General features: G+C 36.3%; 1 protein-coding gene across 1 annotated transcript; it reads right to left on the reverse strand.

The window, feature by feature from the left end:
* Nucleotides 1-9,949: 9,949 nt before the first annotated feature.
* LOC121401244 (mas-related G-protein coupled receptor member H-like) lies at nt 9,950-11,393 on the reverse strand. Its single transcript, XM_041585578.1, is given in 1 exon segment — nt 9,950-11,393. A coding segment is annotated over 1 exon segment (1,038 nt). The 5' UTR covers nt 10,988-11,393.
* Between the last annotated feature and the right edge of the window lie 6,512 nt (nt 11,394-17,905).

The following is a 17,905-nucleotide window of genomic DNA, read 5'->3' on the forward strand; positions in this document are numbered from 1 at the left end:
TATAAACAAACTGATGAGCAGCAATGGTGGAAATGTAAAAAAGGCTATATAGCACAGGATAAATAGTGGATAAAAGATAACACCATTATGTTCTACAGATCTGCTATCTGCTGTTTAACCTGATCCTTTTCTTCTTTGAATAGCTGCCCCCATGGCTACACAGCAGCTTATTTATATAAACTATAGTAGTGTTTCTGAAGCACACACACCAGCTTTACCAGTGCAGGGCAACACTTCATTATATTTCTATTACTTTAAAATAATTAAATTTTTTGATGTTACTAGTCCTTTAAGGGGGTAAAACAGTGCCTGCCAATAAATAAGCATCTTTCTTCCCTCCTGATGCCATGCTAAAGCATCATGTTTAGGGGCAGATTTATGTGAGATGTGAGATGAGAGCTCACCAGAGAAAAATCCACTCACTTTCTATTAATAGAATTTTTAGAAGAAATTTATCAATGAGTTCACCTTCGCCATTTGATAAATACAGTTCTTTATACATTAAAAGTTGAAATTGTAGATCCATTGTAATGGCAGATAGCTTTTTAGCAAGTGAGTTAATGCAGGGTTACAGAAATGAACTTTTTGCACTAAATTAATCCAGGGATTGGTAAAAATGTTTTTTCCCCCTCTGAGACAGATTGGAGACAGTTTCAGATGACTGAGGTTTCCTTTAGATCGGGGGTCCCCAACCTTTTTTTACCATTGAGCAACATTCTAATGTAAAAATAATTGGGAAGCAACACAAGCATGAACCATGTTCCTGGGCGCTGTGATTGTCCATTTGGTAGCCTGGCAGTGTACAGGGGCCTCTGTTTGGCAGTACACCTGGTTTTATGCAACAATAACTTGGCTCCAAACCAAGAATTAAAACTTAAGCACCTGCTTTGAGGCCACTGGGAGCAACATTCAAGGGGTTGGTGAGTAACATGTTTACTCAAGAGCCACCTGTTATGTTTTGGGTAGCCGAGGATGAGTAGAGTATAACAGTGCTTTATTAGCAGGCTCATGTAGGCATTACACAACAGTAACTTTCACTTTTACGCTGTAATAAGTATGCACAGTATAAGTCTGGGCACAGTGACATCTACAGGTCATTTGTATAAACACCACACCACCAGTTGGGGAACACGGCGGCAGATTAACTAGCAGTTAGGCAGCATACCATGTGGGAACATCAAGAGACAATAATATATAATGCAAGCAAAGTAGTGATAACAGAAATGAATACAAAAGAACTAAAAACCTGAGTCTTTCAGATAATCAGTTTCTTACAATAAGGGGGTTATTTACTAAATTCTGAATTTATCTCATATTTTATTAAAAAAAACACGAACAAACTCCCCTTGCTCGATTTGTTCTTATTTATTAATAATTAATTGGATTGCGGGAAAAACAAAAACTCGATAAAATCTGGCAAAACACCGAATTGCACAAATTTTTGGGTCCTTTTCCCAGAATCGCTTGTTTTTTCTCAAAAACCCCGGAAAAAACTGAATTTTCAGGCCAAACCCAATGATAATTTGGGATAGGTGACCCTCCCATTGACTTATACAGGACCTCGACAGGTCTGAGATGGAAAAAAATTCTATTATTTTTTCCTCTAAAAATTTATTTTTCTAGCGAAAAACTCAAATTTCTCACGATTTTACCATTCGGACTATAATAAATAACCCCCTAAATGTTGTGAGACTTTTTCTGTAAGTATCTACCTGCAATGCAGAGCTAGGTAGAGACACTCCCTTCTTAATTTTCACACCATTATACATAATTCTTGGCTTAACTAAATAAAAACTGACAGTAACTAAATCCCCAAACTGTGCCCTGTTAGTAAGTTTGTAAAACAGTGAATATTTTGCGGCCCTATATAAAGCAGCCGAAATTTGGTGGTGAGTAGAACAGGCAGCTCTGCAAGTAGCCATTAACTCACTAATCCACCTTTGATTCTCTGCTGCCATCCATAAAACATTGAGAGTGAATAAATAACTAATGTTAGAAATCAATCATTTATCCATGCAGTTAGCAAATAAATACAGAGTAATTATGGCCCTCACTCCATAATAAATGCATCTGTTATACCTGTACTAGGTCATTTCTCCCAAGATGAAACAAATTGATCAATTCAGAATATAGATTTTGGATAGATTTCACCAATTTCCAAAGTGAAATATTACAAACAGGCATCAAAGTTGTTGAAACAATGCATTGTGATCTTTGTATTTTTTAGCCCACACCAGTTTGAATAATTTCCAGTTAGTGTATTAGTGTATTGTGTGTAATTTACCATATTTCAAACATGGCTCAGGGAAACACAGGAGGTATAAGCAGAGTTCTTGAACATATATCTTGTATAGTATGCTATCTTATATCTATTCTGGACACCAAAGACAGTGTTGGACTTTCTTAGAAGCTAGAGTGTATGCTATTATGTTCTGCATTATTCATTAGATTCACATAAACTTAAAGGGCGCATAAAACCAAAAAGAAAAATTAATTTGGCTAGATATAAGATTTATTCATGTACAGTTCATGGAATATTTTTCTTTGGAGTAAATATCCTGTTGTAAGAGTGATGTGTTTGAAGTATTCAGCACCTAATTGTGTACCCGCATTACTATTACGCTCAGTCGAAGCATTTTTTAATACATATTACAATTATTTGCCAGACAAAACTACGGATATTTTTAAATAACATTTCATACTTTCTACAAATGTTGCAGATGTTCAGAAAGGGCAGCAGAAGTGAATAGTATGAGTAAATACATTTAGCTAATTCTTTTTGTTGTTTTGTTGTTGTGGCTTATTTATAAAAAATGTGATCTAAGAGTAAAACTGGCACAATCAGTTACAGTGAAACCTTTATTTGACATCCCTTGTTTTTAAGATTTCTTAAACTTTACACTGTTTCTTTTTTTGTTTATGTGTTTTGTTTGTGTGTTTGCTTCGTTCCCACCAATATTTAATGCATAATAAATTTCCCTGGTTTTATATTTTCTTGGATGTTGTATCATATTTTGTGGTCCCCTGAAAAATGTAAAATGTGTGTTTTACTGTATCTGAAATGACATTGACTACATTTCAATAAAGCTCTCCACATGCTCTACTTTTCAAGTTAGCAATGTCAAGTCTGACAGTACGACCAGGCCCGGACTGGCAATCTGTGGGTTCTGGCAAATGCCAGAGGGGTTGCTGTTGCCATAGACAGTAACTATATATATATATATAGTATAAGTATATATATATATATACTTACTATATATTACTTATATAGTAAGTATACTATATTGGGCTGGTGGGGGGGGGGGGCTGTTTGGGCTGCTGTGTACCTAAATTGCCAGGGGGCATATTTTGAATCTCAGTCCAGACTTGAGCATGACCTCAGATTTGTCCTCTATTTCTCTTATTACTAAGCTTGATAATATGAATGAATATTTTAACTAAATGGCTAGCAAAACCCTTTGCATTTCATAAGGTCATTTCTTACATAGAGGTTAGGTCTGTATTGAGAGGTAAAAGTAAACAATTATTTCTTCTTTGTTTGTATGGCTATTTCCTTTACTAATGTGCTTTAAAGTTCTGCAATTGAGCAGTGCTGCATAACATGCCATCCAATATCTTTTCCAGAATTCAGCTAATGTCCTATCTGCATCCAAAGTTGAAGGTAATGTACTACAATTTATAACATAACTCAATTCATTCTGAAAAAGAAATTCATACACCTGTTTCACCACACAACAACTGTAAAACTCTAAAAGCCCAATAATTTGTACAGATAATACAGTAGACCTATTCAGGACTTACCTTAGTTTTCTGGAAAGCTGAAATACAGTATTTGCTTGTTTGACCCTCACTGTGTGATTTCTGATTCCCACACAATGTTCTAATAAACACCTAGCTATGAATGATGTTTCTTCTGAAAATCAATGCTTTTGGATAACAAATGGGCAGGTATAAAACAGTAATCCCACACCCACAAAAACAAAATTAATACCACAAGTGGCATTCAGCTATTACACAATCTTTCTGGCAGGAAAATCATATGATGTATTAGTTATTTCCTGGTTCCTTTGTATATGATTTGATTCCAAGTTAACCTTGATTTTTTCTTGCTTAGGCTTGTACAGATATTGTGTATCTAATAATTCATCTCACACTGTGGCAAATAATTAAGGTATGGCATTTTGCCTTTTGGCATGCAACTGCAGTTTCATCTGTGACCTATAGGAATAAAATACAAAGAAATACATCCATTGATCACCTAATAGTTTACATAATTGCTAAACCTGTTATTTAAGTCGGTAGCCATCAGTAGCCGTTGGCTGTGCAACCGTTATTACATTGGGTATATTTATAGATTAAAAAACATCAGAACAGGCTCTATTTTCTGTAAAAGTAAGTGGTTTATTGTTAGGAAATCCTCCTGTGCTGCTTTGTACAGGAGCCTATGTGGAACACTTTTTTATAACTACCTTTGCTATGTGCTATAACTTTTTTTTTTATTTACTAAACCATGATTATTTCTGGTCTAGGCCAAAACATTTTTAGAGGGAAAAAAACTCAAATTTTTCGAGATTTATCATACCCTGAAGCTGCAAAAAGTCTGAATTTCGAGAAATCTGCCTAGATCATATATATTGTAAGTAAATGGGAGATGTCCCTTTTACAATTTGAAAATATCATGATCTGCGCTGGGTTCCATCCGATAATCCAAAATACTTGGGGGTTTTGGGAGATTACCCATAAAATCAAGCAATTCAGGCATCAAATCCAAAAAATTTGTACAATTCGGATTTTGCTTGATTTTATCCAGACCTGACTTTTTCAAGTTATTTTTTGATAAATAAGATAAAATTGTGGATGGAAATTTGGTCACGTTTCCTTAAATAAAAATATTAGATAAGTTTGAGTTTTAGTAAATAGCCCCCTTAATATTTGAATGATAAAACAAAACTCCAAATTTTGTAGACGTTAAGGCCTACCTACTACTATGCAATACAGGTTTCGGCATTTTCTAACATTCTATTAGCTTTCATTCAAAAGAGGTAACATGGTCTGTGGCTTACTCCAGCATTCTATAAGTGCTCTTCTCTGTATTTCCAATCTTCTCTATCCTGGTTATTAGTCCATTGTGGCACAAATTAAATTTGCTTCTTTACCCCTTTTAATTACTGGTTGTCAAGGGTATTCCTGCATTTGATGTATGCACTAAGTGCCGTCCTGAGGTGACTCAGCCTGACCCTGACATGTGCACACACCTTAAAGGAAAACTATACCCCCAAAATGAACACTTAAGCAACAGATAGTTCATATCATATTTAGTGGCATATTAAAGAATCTTACCAAACTGGAATATATATTTAAGTAAATCTTGCCCTTTTACATCTCTTGCCTTGAGCCACCATTTCGTGATGGTCTGTGTGCTGCCTCAGAGATCACCTGACCAGAAATACTGCAACTCTAACTGTAACAGGAAGAAGTGTGGAAGCAAAAGACACAACTCTGTCTGTTAATTGGCTCATGTGACCTAACATGTATGGTTTGTTGGTATGTTTGTGAGTACAGTGAATCCTACGATCCCAGGGGGCGGCCCTTATTTTTTAAAATGGCAATTTTCTATTTATGATTATCCAATGGCACATACTACTAGAAAAGTATATTATTATGAAAATGGTTTATTTACATGAAGCAGGGTTTTACATATGAGTTGTTTTATGCAATATCTTTTTATAGAGACCTACATTGTTTGGGGAGTATAGTTTTCCTTTAATAGTATTGTAATTACAATCTGCAAACAGGGTAATACTCACATCTAGTAACCCATAGCAATCAATCATATCTTTGTTTTTAAACAGGTGACCAGTAAATGATACTTGCTGATTGGTTGTAATGGGTTCTAGACAAAAATTTAATTTTCTATTCATTACATAACCCCCAAAATTCTCTTGAGCCTGTCCACAAACGTTACGTTGAGTCTGCACACTTAAACATGCTTCCTGTCTCATGAGTCCATTTTTATTTGTATGGTGGTTATAGCACTCTGATACCAAGCTAGTAGAACAGTGTACATGAACCATTTTGTTTTTCCAATATTAACACTAAATATACCAAGCATTGTTATAGTATTGGCTTATAAGCTTTTTAAAAGTTTCTACTTTTTTACTTGTCATAAATCTCCAAATTGTCCATTTCAAATTTGTCAAAAACTTCATGAGAAAGTGTAGCTGAGATCACCCGATTATGTTCTTTGTACCATATAGGGCTATATTTAACATTCTGATCACATTTACTTCACACCTAATTACCGTGGGAAAGATACCACTGAAATTAGCCTAACAGTCTGGGAAACACCATGGTCAATGGGCTAACAAGCTGTTACACTAAGCCATCATCATGTATCAAATTCACAGAAACCCTGTCACGCTCTGAAATTACGCTCTGTAATTATACAAAATGGGCCCAAAGGGGATTCCCTCTCTTATTCCTTTTATTTTTATATGATGTATTGTTCCATACATCTACTTCATTGCATAAGAGCTGGAACACATAAACAGGTATCTAATGTCAAAATAGACCTTCCATAAACAATACAGAGCTCAAAATAGGGATGCACCGAATCCACTATTTTGGATTTAGCCGAACCCCTGAATCTTTCAGGACAGATTCGGCCAAATACCGAAACAAATCCTAATTTGCATATGCAAATTAAGGGGTGGGAAGGGGAAAACATTTTTTACTTCGATTGTCTTGTGACAAAAAGTAATGTGATTTCCCTCTCTGCCCCTCATTTGCATATGCAAATTTGGATTCGGTTAGGTCAGGCAGAAGGATTCGGCTGAATCGGAATCCTGCTGAAAAAGACTGAATCTTGGCCGAATCCCGAACCGAATCCTGGATTCGGTGCATCCCTAGCTCAAACTCAATCCTTTATTCCCATTAAAGCAAGCAGCTACAATAAAATAAATTTAAATCTTGAATCATATTACAGACATAACATTCTATATCACATTTCAAGTCTAATTTTTACTCATTACACCCACATATACATATCAGAGTCAGCAAAAAAAAACGTCTACATAATATTCAAAATGGCAAAGTGTAAACATAGATACTCAGATAGATAATCAGAGACAGAATCTAGAAAAATATTTTACAATTATAAGTTTGTATCAGAATGAATAACAGATTGTGCCAGATAAAGTGTCGAGAAATGTAGGTCTTTGGCTAAAGTGCATTATGTTAAGCAACTGTTCTGCATTACTGTATTAAACTCAGGAATATTCCCTATGGGGCATATTATTTCTACTTCAACAGAAAACTAACTGAATGCTAAAGTTCAGAGACTGGTGATAGATGTACAATTTTATGGTTGGAACAATGCTACTGTTGTGCCTAAGGGCCTGCCTTCAAGTGACAGTTTACTAATACGGCTTGTGCTAAACATCATATTTCATGTGATTAAAACAATAAGCAAGAAGTAAGTTACTTTTTAAGCTACACGGGGTGAACAAGGAATTTAAAGCTACTCCATGTTTGGTCCTTGCAAGGTATCCATGTTTTAATATTTCAGTATTTATATACAAAAGCATGGTAAGTTCTAATAACTCATTTTGCAGATTTTTTACTGTACCTACCAATCTTATATAATATACTGTCTTACAAAAAATTATAGAGTTAATGAGATTTTAAATACATATTTTAAGGTCACAAACAACACAGCAGTTGTAATTATAATTACGGTTATTTTAGAGCAGTGGCCGACGGTGAGATTTGTCGCCTGCTATTATTTATGCAGCAACAAAACTTCCGAAAATGCTTCTTTATTGTAAATAACTGAAATTACTCGTGGTAAAACCAACATATTGCGAAGTTGCCCAAAGTTTCCTCTATGGCAACTTCAGGCGACTTTGAGATATGTTGGTTTTACTGCCGGCGGTTTCAGTTATTTCCAGTGGAGACTTATTTTTAGGAAATTTGTCGCTCACAGTTGTTCATAAATAATAACGGGCGACAAATCTCCCAGTCACCCACTGAGTAAAAGAAAAGCTTTATTTCACACCAGGTAACCAAACACCATTGGAGCTTTGGTGTATATGAGTTTTTTTCCACAATTTAATGCAATCAAGTTTTCATATTGTGATTTCTTAATAAATAAGCATTTTTTAAAATGTGAGTTAATTCAAAGTAGAAAAAAAAAACCCTATAAAATTATACAACTTAGAATTTTGATAAATAGGCCTCCCAGTATACTTAAGATATAATAAATATATAATAGTTTAAAAGGTCTTCCATCATTAGAGGAAGACCTTTTAAACTATCATATACTGTCTTTAATCCAGTACAGCTGTAAAGAAGTCTATTAACTTCTTCATAGAACCACACCTTTCTAAACTGAATAGTGATTGGTGCACCTGTGTAAAGTTTTCTGATTGGTTGTTTGTTCTGATTGGTGCAATGTTTTGATTGGTGTATTTCTGTTTAAATACTTGAAGCATGGCTCTGTAAAGATAGCCTATGATTAAGTGTTTATCATGAAACGCATAAGGCTGTGGACAAAATAAACTCCTCACTTTGAATTTATTTGCCTGGTGGAAGATTGCCTTCATGTAGTGCCTGCTCTAAAGGTTTTTTCGGTTTATCCGTTTCCCGTGCTGAGGCTCAGGGCGGTGCACCTGGGCCTCTTCCCTTGTGTGGTGAGTCATTATATTGTCCCCAAAACTGAAGCAATATTGAGTACTAGGAACTGAATTAATTGCAGCAATAAAGACAAATGTACTTTATATATTTATTTTGAGATGACAATAACGCTTACATAGAATACACTTGCATTAAAATGTGTACTTGTATGAAGGCATTAAAACAAGGGGAATATGGAATAATAGTTGCACATACAAGAAAAAAACTTCCTTGCCCAAAAGGCTCACAGTATAAGAATTCAGACAATTTATGCAAATAATATTTTTTATTAAAACATTCATAGCTTTTTTTAAAATCTCAGCTGTCAATCAAATATTGTCTGCCCCTCTCAGTTTCAGCTTCTCAATAGCAGCAATGATCCTGTACTTGTCACAGGGGGTCACCATCTTGGAAAGTGTCTGTGCTATATATATGCTATAAGGCTGATTATTAAATTCTGATGTTAGTTACATAGGTTTCTGTGCTGCCATGTAGTAATTATCGGTATTAATTTCAGCCTTGTATTGTGACGTTTATATTCTACAGTATGTGTACTGTATATTTTTAGTCGGCACCTAAGATCATTAACTGACAGCAGCACAGAGCATGTGCAGTGAATCAGCAGAAAAGAAGATGGGGAGCTACTGGGGCATCTTCAGAGGCACAGATCTTCCCTGCTAAAGGGATGTTGCCATGGGCTGGTACAGAAGCCAAAAACATATTGTACAACATTTCTAGCCTACTTCTTTAGTTTTGTGATTGATTAAACCTAGAGTACGTTTAGTAAATGTATTGGTATATATAGTATATTTGCGTGTATAGCTAGGTCTCTATATGTGTATTTTCCTTGAGAAAGGTCCCAGTGTGGACCAAAATGTTGGATATGCATCTGTGAATAAAATGTATCACTTTTTTTCACAAAAACATTGGAGTGCGGGTCCATTTACTATTATGTACCAGAAACCTTGCCCAACGCACCCACCTTGAAAAAAATCCGGTAAGAGTGCGCTCACCCAATTGACTTTATATATATATTTACATATAGGTTCATTTGGAATGGTTAAACTTGATGGACTATTGCCTTTTGTCAACCTAAATTAACTAACTAAATAATTAAATAAGTTGATACCTAAATAACAAAATAAGATGGGGAAGTATAAGTAGAGATTGGGCACATGGTTTGTATCTTTACCACCCACCCCCACACACAAATAACAGGGTCCAGGGTTGGGACATTTGGGTGTGTCCAGTACATGACCTCCATGTCTGCTGACCTCTACCTCTGTGAGAGTAGGATTAAGTAAAACGTATAGGGAAAAGTGAAGAAAGTCATATCATTGTCAGATGTTTACTTTTTTTGTTGTCTCAAATGCTGAATTCCATCATCTCGAAAAACTCTTTGGAATATTATTACAAGCTTGAGCCTTCCACTGCCTCTACTCTGACGTCCAACAAGAAAATAAACAAATGGGTTTACACTGCAGTTCATAGAACTAAACAAGAACAAGATATTAAGTATTGGAAGTGGTGGGAAAATGTGGTGTTTATACCATGCCAGTAAAACAATCCTCATTGGCATGCCAAATACAAGAAAGAATACAACAGTCACTGTGATCACAATGTAAAGTTTTGGTGGCTGCTTCTTCTGGGAACTAGTACATACTTTAATTAGAAGAACCAGACTTGAGACAGTCATGAGTGGTATGAAAGCAATAAAACTAAGACAGCAGATAATAGTAAAGACAATGTTACATTCTTTAACTGTAGCATTGACTTTGGTAAAAATACTGGTATGTTCAGGCTGGTAACAATAGCAAAATTCAAGTACTGTAAGAAGACAGGAGATTGTCCATATAGAGATACACACAACTGAAGACAGATGCCTGGGTCGGTTGCAATGATACCAGATTGGAAAAAGGACAGACAGAGATCTTTCCACACTGATGGCTGTAAGAAGACAAAGGCTGGTGTTGTACCCAAAAAGACAAGTTAGTACTAGTGGATATAGTGTACTAAATAATTCTAAATATTCATATTTGTCAAGTATAGGAATTTTAATTTTTAAGGTAAAGCTAATTATGTTTAAAGTAGTAAATACTAGAAGAAAGCAGAGATCAGCCACAGCAAGGTTAAGAATATAGACTGTGGAAGAATTTCTTTTGATCTTAAAAGAAAGGTACCAAATAACAAGACTATTGCCAATTATACCTAATGCTGACACTGTCATTGATATTGGTATTATAAAAATGCTAATATCTGTCACATTCAGGCTGGTTTGATTTCCCAAGAACATATTTTCTGTTTCATGAGACATTGTCTCATAAAGTAAGTATCATAAGTATCAATATACTATACTTCAGGCAAAAACACTCTAGACTTCTAGAAAGTGAAAGAAATTAATTAGACCATAGTGTTTGTAGAGAATACATGCAAGCAGATGCTCCAGTTGTGACCAATAAACAAAGCAAATGAAAAAAGCCACATTTTTGGATTCCCAACCAGGATCAGGAAGATATGTTGCGGTTGCTTGGATTTCTGAACAACTTGGACTTATACGCAGCACGTTCACAATTCTTTGCAGGAACTAAATGTGAAAAACAAAAGCAGAATCATTGCTATACTCTTGTTTTTTATTATCTACAATATAATGTCATTCTAATAAATTGTGTGGAAGCAGATTAAATCGTCATAGTTGCATAATTAATTTGAGATGAAAAAAAAGACACAAAGACCCCTACAAATGAACCCAGAGCACATGTATCACACACATAAACAGACCTGTCTATAGACATATACTGTATAGAAACTGCATTTACCCGGGGCCATTCCTGCCATGAGGCAAGGTGAGCATCTTGCCTCAGGTGGCAGTGAACGGCCAGTTACAAGGGGGGGCAAAAAGCCGCCACCTGTAACTTTAAGAGCCGAATGTCCATTTTTTTTGCATAGCGATACCGCCCCTTTTGACCCGCTCTGACGCTAACTTTTAAGTGCTGAGCGGGAGAGGGGGGCGGCATCGGGGTTGCTGCCTCAGGCGGCAGCAGCCCACTGATCGCCCCTGCATTTACCAATACAAAACTAACTGTAGATCTTAAGATAAGATAATATATAGTAAGATAAGTATGTAAGATGTATGTATAGATAAGATAATATAGTGAATAAAGTACCCCCTCTTGTAAAATGAAGGCCTCGTGTTTTTATACAGGTCATGGAACTCCGAGGTAACTTCTAATATCCTAATATTTTTCAACTGGGGGTACTTTATTTATTATAATACACAAGTTTCAGTGAGTCATGTAACAGAAATGACATCAGAACTCACCATTTATAAGGATATAATTTACAAGATATTCATGGCTTTTGTGTATTATATTGGTATAACATACAGAAATAAGATCAGCTGTGACTTCACATCACAGTTCAGTGTAACATCTCTAAAGGCATGAGTGAACAAATTTGTAATATAATATTCATAACCCAACTTACTCTTACTTAGTTTGTGACTTGAAGGGGGGGCACATGGGACATAAACTGTACTAGAGGCTAATGTTGTTGCTAGGCTAGGAGTCAAGCGATGTTAAAACGCTGTCTGGTTTTTTTTTTAAAACAAGTGATATTGTGATACTGGCATGATTTATTTTTGAAAAAATGTAAGCAGTGCTTCACAGGCTAGGACACTAACAAAGTGAGTTTATTCTCAAGAAATCTTCTTTATTCCTGTTCATGTTAGGCTGGCAGAACATGTGAATGGCATTATTCCACTCATGTGCTAAAAAAATAGCAGCTAAATTATTCTCATTTCGCATTTTTGAATGGAAGCATCACAAGAAGGGATTTCCCTGACAGATAAAGCAATAAGATCTAATTTTTTTCTTTATTAAAAGTTATACAGCACATTAGCTCCTGTCTGTTTAATTACATGCAATATTGCTAACATCATGGACATACATACATGCTAGGTTACATTAGCCAATGAATGGACAGAACTCTGTCTTTTACTCCCACACTTCTTCCAGCTACAGTTAAGCTCCCCATAGACGCAAAGATTTTTCTTGCCAAATGACCGATTTTAGCGAAGTCCGACCAATCCTTCGAAATTATCGTGCGGTTAATGGGATTCGAGCGATCGATTACGATTTTTCAGGCGACATCTGTTAGAAAACTGATCGGCCAGGTTAAAAAATCTTTATGGCTGAAATGGTCTTTTTAATTGATGGACAATTCGTACGATCGTACAATCAATTCGAGATAATCGTGGTCTCACGAGGACGATCGGATCTTTTAAAAATCTTTACATCTATGGCCAGTTTTAGAGCTGCAATATTGATCTCTGAGGGAGCACACAGGTCATCACAAAATGGTGACACAAGGGAACAGATGTAAAAGGGCAATATTTTTGGTAAGATTCTTTAATAGTTCACTTCTTAAGATATATAATAACTATTGGTTAAGAATTAAATTTGGGGGTATAGTATTTACGTTAATGGTTAGACCTTCTCCTCTAAAAATGTATTCACTGACCTCCATAAATTCCAGACACAACTCTTAAACTTTTTAAAAAAAAAAGTTTCCCTGGCTTATTTTTTATTGCTGCCTTCTTATTCACCTTTACATGACTACTTTTGGAGGAAACCAAATCTAGAATTTTCAAGCTTTAACAATATGTGTACGGTGCATTAGCCCAGGGGGAAAAAATCCTTGGCAATTGGATTCAGTTGGGTAGTCTAACATATTGTCACCCCCATGAATCTATTGCTTACCACTGTGACAGAGTAAGGACTTTTCAACAAAATGTGATGAAATGTAGAACTAAAACTTCTTTTAAAAAGGGTTATGTAATATGAGGTGCAAAGTTTGCTAAAGTTCTTATCACCTATAACAATCAATCAACATGTAGAATTTACTGGTCGTCTGTTCAAAAGCAAAGATCTTATTGGTTGCTGTGGGTTATTGACCTGGGCAAACTTAGTGACTTTTATTATATATAGAGGAAAATATGGGGGTAAAAAAATGAAGTCCAGGCTAACACCAGCCAAGTTTCCCTGTTTATAATCTCTGCCCATTCCTCTCCTCTCTTGCATAAATAGGGCAGCCTGAGGCAGCAGCAGAAACTGCAATACCCCTGCTTTGATCAAACTTAATTTTCTCCTGTATCACAATGTTTTCTTTCAAAACACAGATGACTTGCTGGTTATTAAAAGTGGTTCAGTTATTGTTTTATCTACACTGTCAGCAAGTAAACACCATATGAAATCTGTAGAGTTAAGTTTAGAAAAATCCAAACTAGGGGAATCCCAAAGGAAGTTGCCCAACAAACTCACACCTTTATCAGTGCAGATGAAAGTGTCAGTTCAGTACAATGTATTTAAATTCGTTGAGTAGACATCATTCTTTTCAGTAGGGTGTTGGGACTCAATATCAATAATAACTGAAAATGTAATGTTCAATAAAACATCTTTTTCAGTTGTCCCCAAAAGTTCATGCAAGGTTAGTAGTGATGGGTGAATTTATTCGCGACGAATTTGCGTGATTCGCCGCCAGCGAATACATTCGCGAAACGCCCGCGAAATTTCGCGGAAAAAATTCGCCGGCGTCAAAATTTTTTTTTCGAAAAAACGGACGCCAGCGTCAAAAACGGACACCGGCGTCAAAAACGAGATTCCGGCGCCATTTTGTGATTTTTTTCGCCATTTTGCGAATTTCGTGCGAAATTCGAAAATTTTTCGGCGAAGCGAAACGGCGCAAATTCGCCCATCACTAAAGGTTAGGGTTGCCACCCAGCCGGTATTTTACCGGCCTAGCCGGTAAAATACCTGCCAAGGCCGGGGCCGGTATTACAAATTTACCGGCAATGTAGGTGCTGGTAAATTTGTAATATGATCAAAAGGAGCCCTTGGCCTGCCCCCAATCCCCTGCAACTTACCTTTTTTTTTTTGCCTCTTCTAGCGTCCGCGGGTCTCCGTCGTGTGGCCCCGCTCCTTTTGACGTCACGTCCCACCCCTTTGACGTCACGCCCCGCCCATTTGAGGCCCCGCCCCCAGTAGCCGGTAAAATTTTTTATAAAAGGTGGCAACCCTATGCAAGGCTCAAGCTTCTTAGAAGTAGCAAGCCTCCTATTTTTTTTTGTGTCCATTATTGAACATTTATACAGTTAATGGGATACATAGCTCAAACATACCACCCTTGTGTATTGATGTATTTGTTTTTTAAGAGTACGAGGCTATTGATAAACTATTGTACACAATAGACAGTAACCTGCATGTTACTTCTCATGGTGGCGAGCAATACAAAAACATTTCAATATTTTAGAGCTGGATAAGGGATTTTAGATAGTATAGCCCATAACGTCATGCATATCTATTTAGTAAAACATACATTAGAGCCTTTGTATAAATAATGTTTGAGGAAAATGCAATAGTATAGATATGTGATTTATTATCCAGAATGCTTGGGACCTGGGGTTTTATACCTTATGTCTGCTAAAAGAAATTAAACATTAAATAAACCTAATAGGATTGTTTTGCCACCAATATGGATTCATGCAGCTTAGTTACAAACAAGTACAATGACATTAAGAGATCATGACACCTCTTAAAATCTTTTATACTCTTGAACAGATATTTCTTTGACTTAGAAAGCCAGGCAAATTAAAGTTCAAATACTAAACCTGCACAGATACAAAGTTATTAATAAAAATATCTCACAGTCTAAAGAGTTTACAAAAAATAATACAGTTCTAACACTATTTAAAGCACCGTTGCTAATCTTTTCATTAAATTATCATGATATTATTCAAAGATACACTTACCTTTTATTTATTTTTTATTTATTCCAAGTGAAACCCTTTACTGATGTTTGTATCAGATGAATGCATTTCTGATCTAGTCACCTACTGGGAATCTGCCAGTGTAAGTGAAATTTTGTATTGCAATAACGAAATAGTTGTAGTCCTCAGAATGCCAAAGAGATCAGGTAAAAGAAAAATGATATAACAGATATAACAGGTATAGTTTCCCTAGACAATCATTAGAGCACATTTGTTGTGAAACAAAGAGGACAGCGGCAAGCTCTCATCTTTACTGTGCATGCAGGCAGTCTGTAAAATCCATTAGCTTCTCCTTGGAGTCACTGTGGTTTATAACATGTAAAGTCTGCAAACACAAAAAAACAATGTGATAAATATTATCATTATAATGGAGGGCTAAAAGTTAAGCAGTTGCAGTTAGGAGAAAACAACAGAAAATATTGTTAGTTGAAGAAACTAATACTTTCCTTTATTTGCATTTTGTTAATGCATCTTACTGTTATACAATTTTTTTTTGTGAAAACTACTCAAAGAGATTAGCATTTTTATTAGTCCCCTTTACCTTTGTCTGTGCTAGAAATCAAGGTGTTAAAATGTATGAAATTCAATAAAACAAAGGGCTTATCTAATTTTTCTTCTTTATAAGGTGCAAGGATACAGATGCAGGATTTCAACAATTGAGTGCCTTCTAGAATTATTCAGCTTTCATCTTCTTCAGGGCTGTCCAACTGGCGGCCCAGCCAGTGACCCCCCCCCTTGTGTAGCCTTCTACATCAAGTCTGCCTGCTGTGTCTGCTTACCATGTGTAATATTTGGTATCACTACAGAGATTAACTGGCCCCTGCATTGTTTAATCAAATTCAGACTGTAATATAATTCAGACCTATTCATACCCTAAAGCCCTGTACTGTTCACACCTGAGACTCAGACTGAAACTGCCCACATTGTTCACCTGCTCACACTCATACATACTGCTGGAGGGGCGCCAGCACTGTGTCACTGTATGTAGCAAATCTTAGAGTGGTCCTGATCAGTGGAAACTGATTCCTGCTCTGTTCTGCCTTCCCTATGCTCCCTTTGTGGGCCATACTCTTTGCCTATCCTACTCTGCCTGTGTGTGCCATACTCTGTCTGCCCTATTCTCCCTGTGTGTGCCATACTGTGCCTGCCCTATACTCCTTAGGTGTCCATACTCTGCCATCCCTATGCTCATTTGTGTGCCATGCTCTGCCTGTGTGTGCCCTGCTCTGCCTGTGGAACATAAGCCTTGTATTTGTTTTGGGGGTTTGTTAGCATTTGATATTTATTGTTAGGGGGCCCCAAGAGTGTTTAATCATGTGCTGGGGGTGTTATGTTATCTACAAGGTAGGAGGCATATGGATTTTAGGGTAGGTCTTAAAAGAACAGTTCAATGTAAAAATAAAAACAGGGAAAATAGGCAGTGCAAAATAAAAAAATGTTTCTAATATAGTTAGTTAGCCAAAATGTAATGTATAAAGACTGGATTGAGTGTCTAACATAACAGAACACTACTTCCTGCTTTGCAGCTCTCTAACGCTAAATTAGTCAGTGACGATAACAGGGCCACATGGAACATAACTAGTGATAATAAATTTGCCTGTCATGAATTTGCGGCAAATTTCGACACCGGAAATTTTTTTGGACGCGCCTTTGAAAAGTCGTTCACGTCAAAATCAACGTGCGTCAACACTATATGGACGACCATTGACTTTAATGCTTGCATCAAAATTGACACAAGTGACTTTTCAGATGCGCATCCAAAATTGGACGTGGGTCAATTTTCGAGTTTCAAGATTTTTTCGTGAATTTGCAAAATGGGAGAAATACGCCCATTACTAGACATAACTGTTCAGTGAGTTTGAAATGGATCCTTAGCATTCAGCTCAGATTCAAAAGCAGCATTTATGACCTATGCCCCCCCTCAAGTCACTGATTGGTTGCTGCCTGGTAACCAATCAGTGGAAACCAAGAGAGCTGAAAAGCAGGAAGTAGTGTTCTGGCTATTATGTTAGACATCCAGTCACTCCAGCCTTTATACATTACATTTTTGGCTAACTAACTATATTAGAAACATTTTTTATTTTGTACAGTCTATCTCTTTGCTCAGTTTTTATTTTTACACTGAACAATTCCTTTAATATGACAACATTTTTCACACGAGTGATAAATTATATCCCTGCAGTGAGCACCAATCCTTTGGTCTAATGATGGGCTACCACCATTAATGTGGACATGGTCTTGTGGTAACATGGGTGTGGTTTAAAGTGGGTGTGGTTTAAAAACTGGAAGTGCTCATCACTGGCTTCCATTATCCATAAAACCTACTGCATGGTGCATTACTTGTGAAAGTGGCAAGGGGTAGTGGTAGCTATAATATAAAAAGGAAATCCATGTGGCTCTAGAGGCTTT

The sequence above is a fragment of the Xenopus laevis genome, chromosome 3L, assembly GCF_017654675.1.
Source record: "Xenopus laevis strain J_2021 chromosome 3L, Xenopus_laevis_v10.1, whole genome shotgun sequence".
NCBI classification, from domain to species: domain Eukaryota; kingdom Metazoa; phylum Chordata; class Amphibia; order Anura; family Pipidae; genus Xenopus; species Xenopus laevis.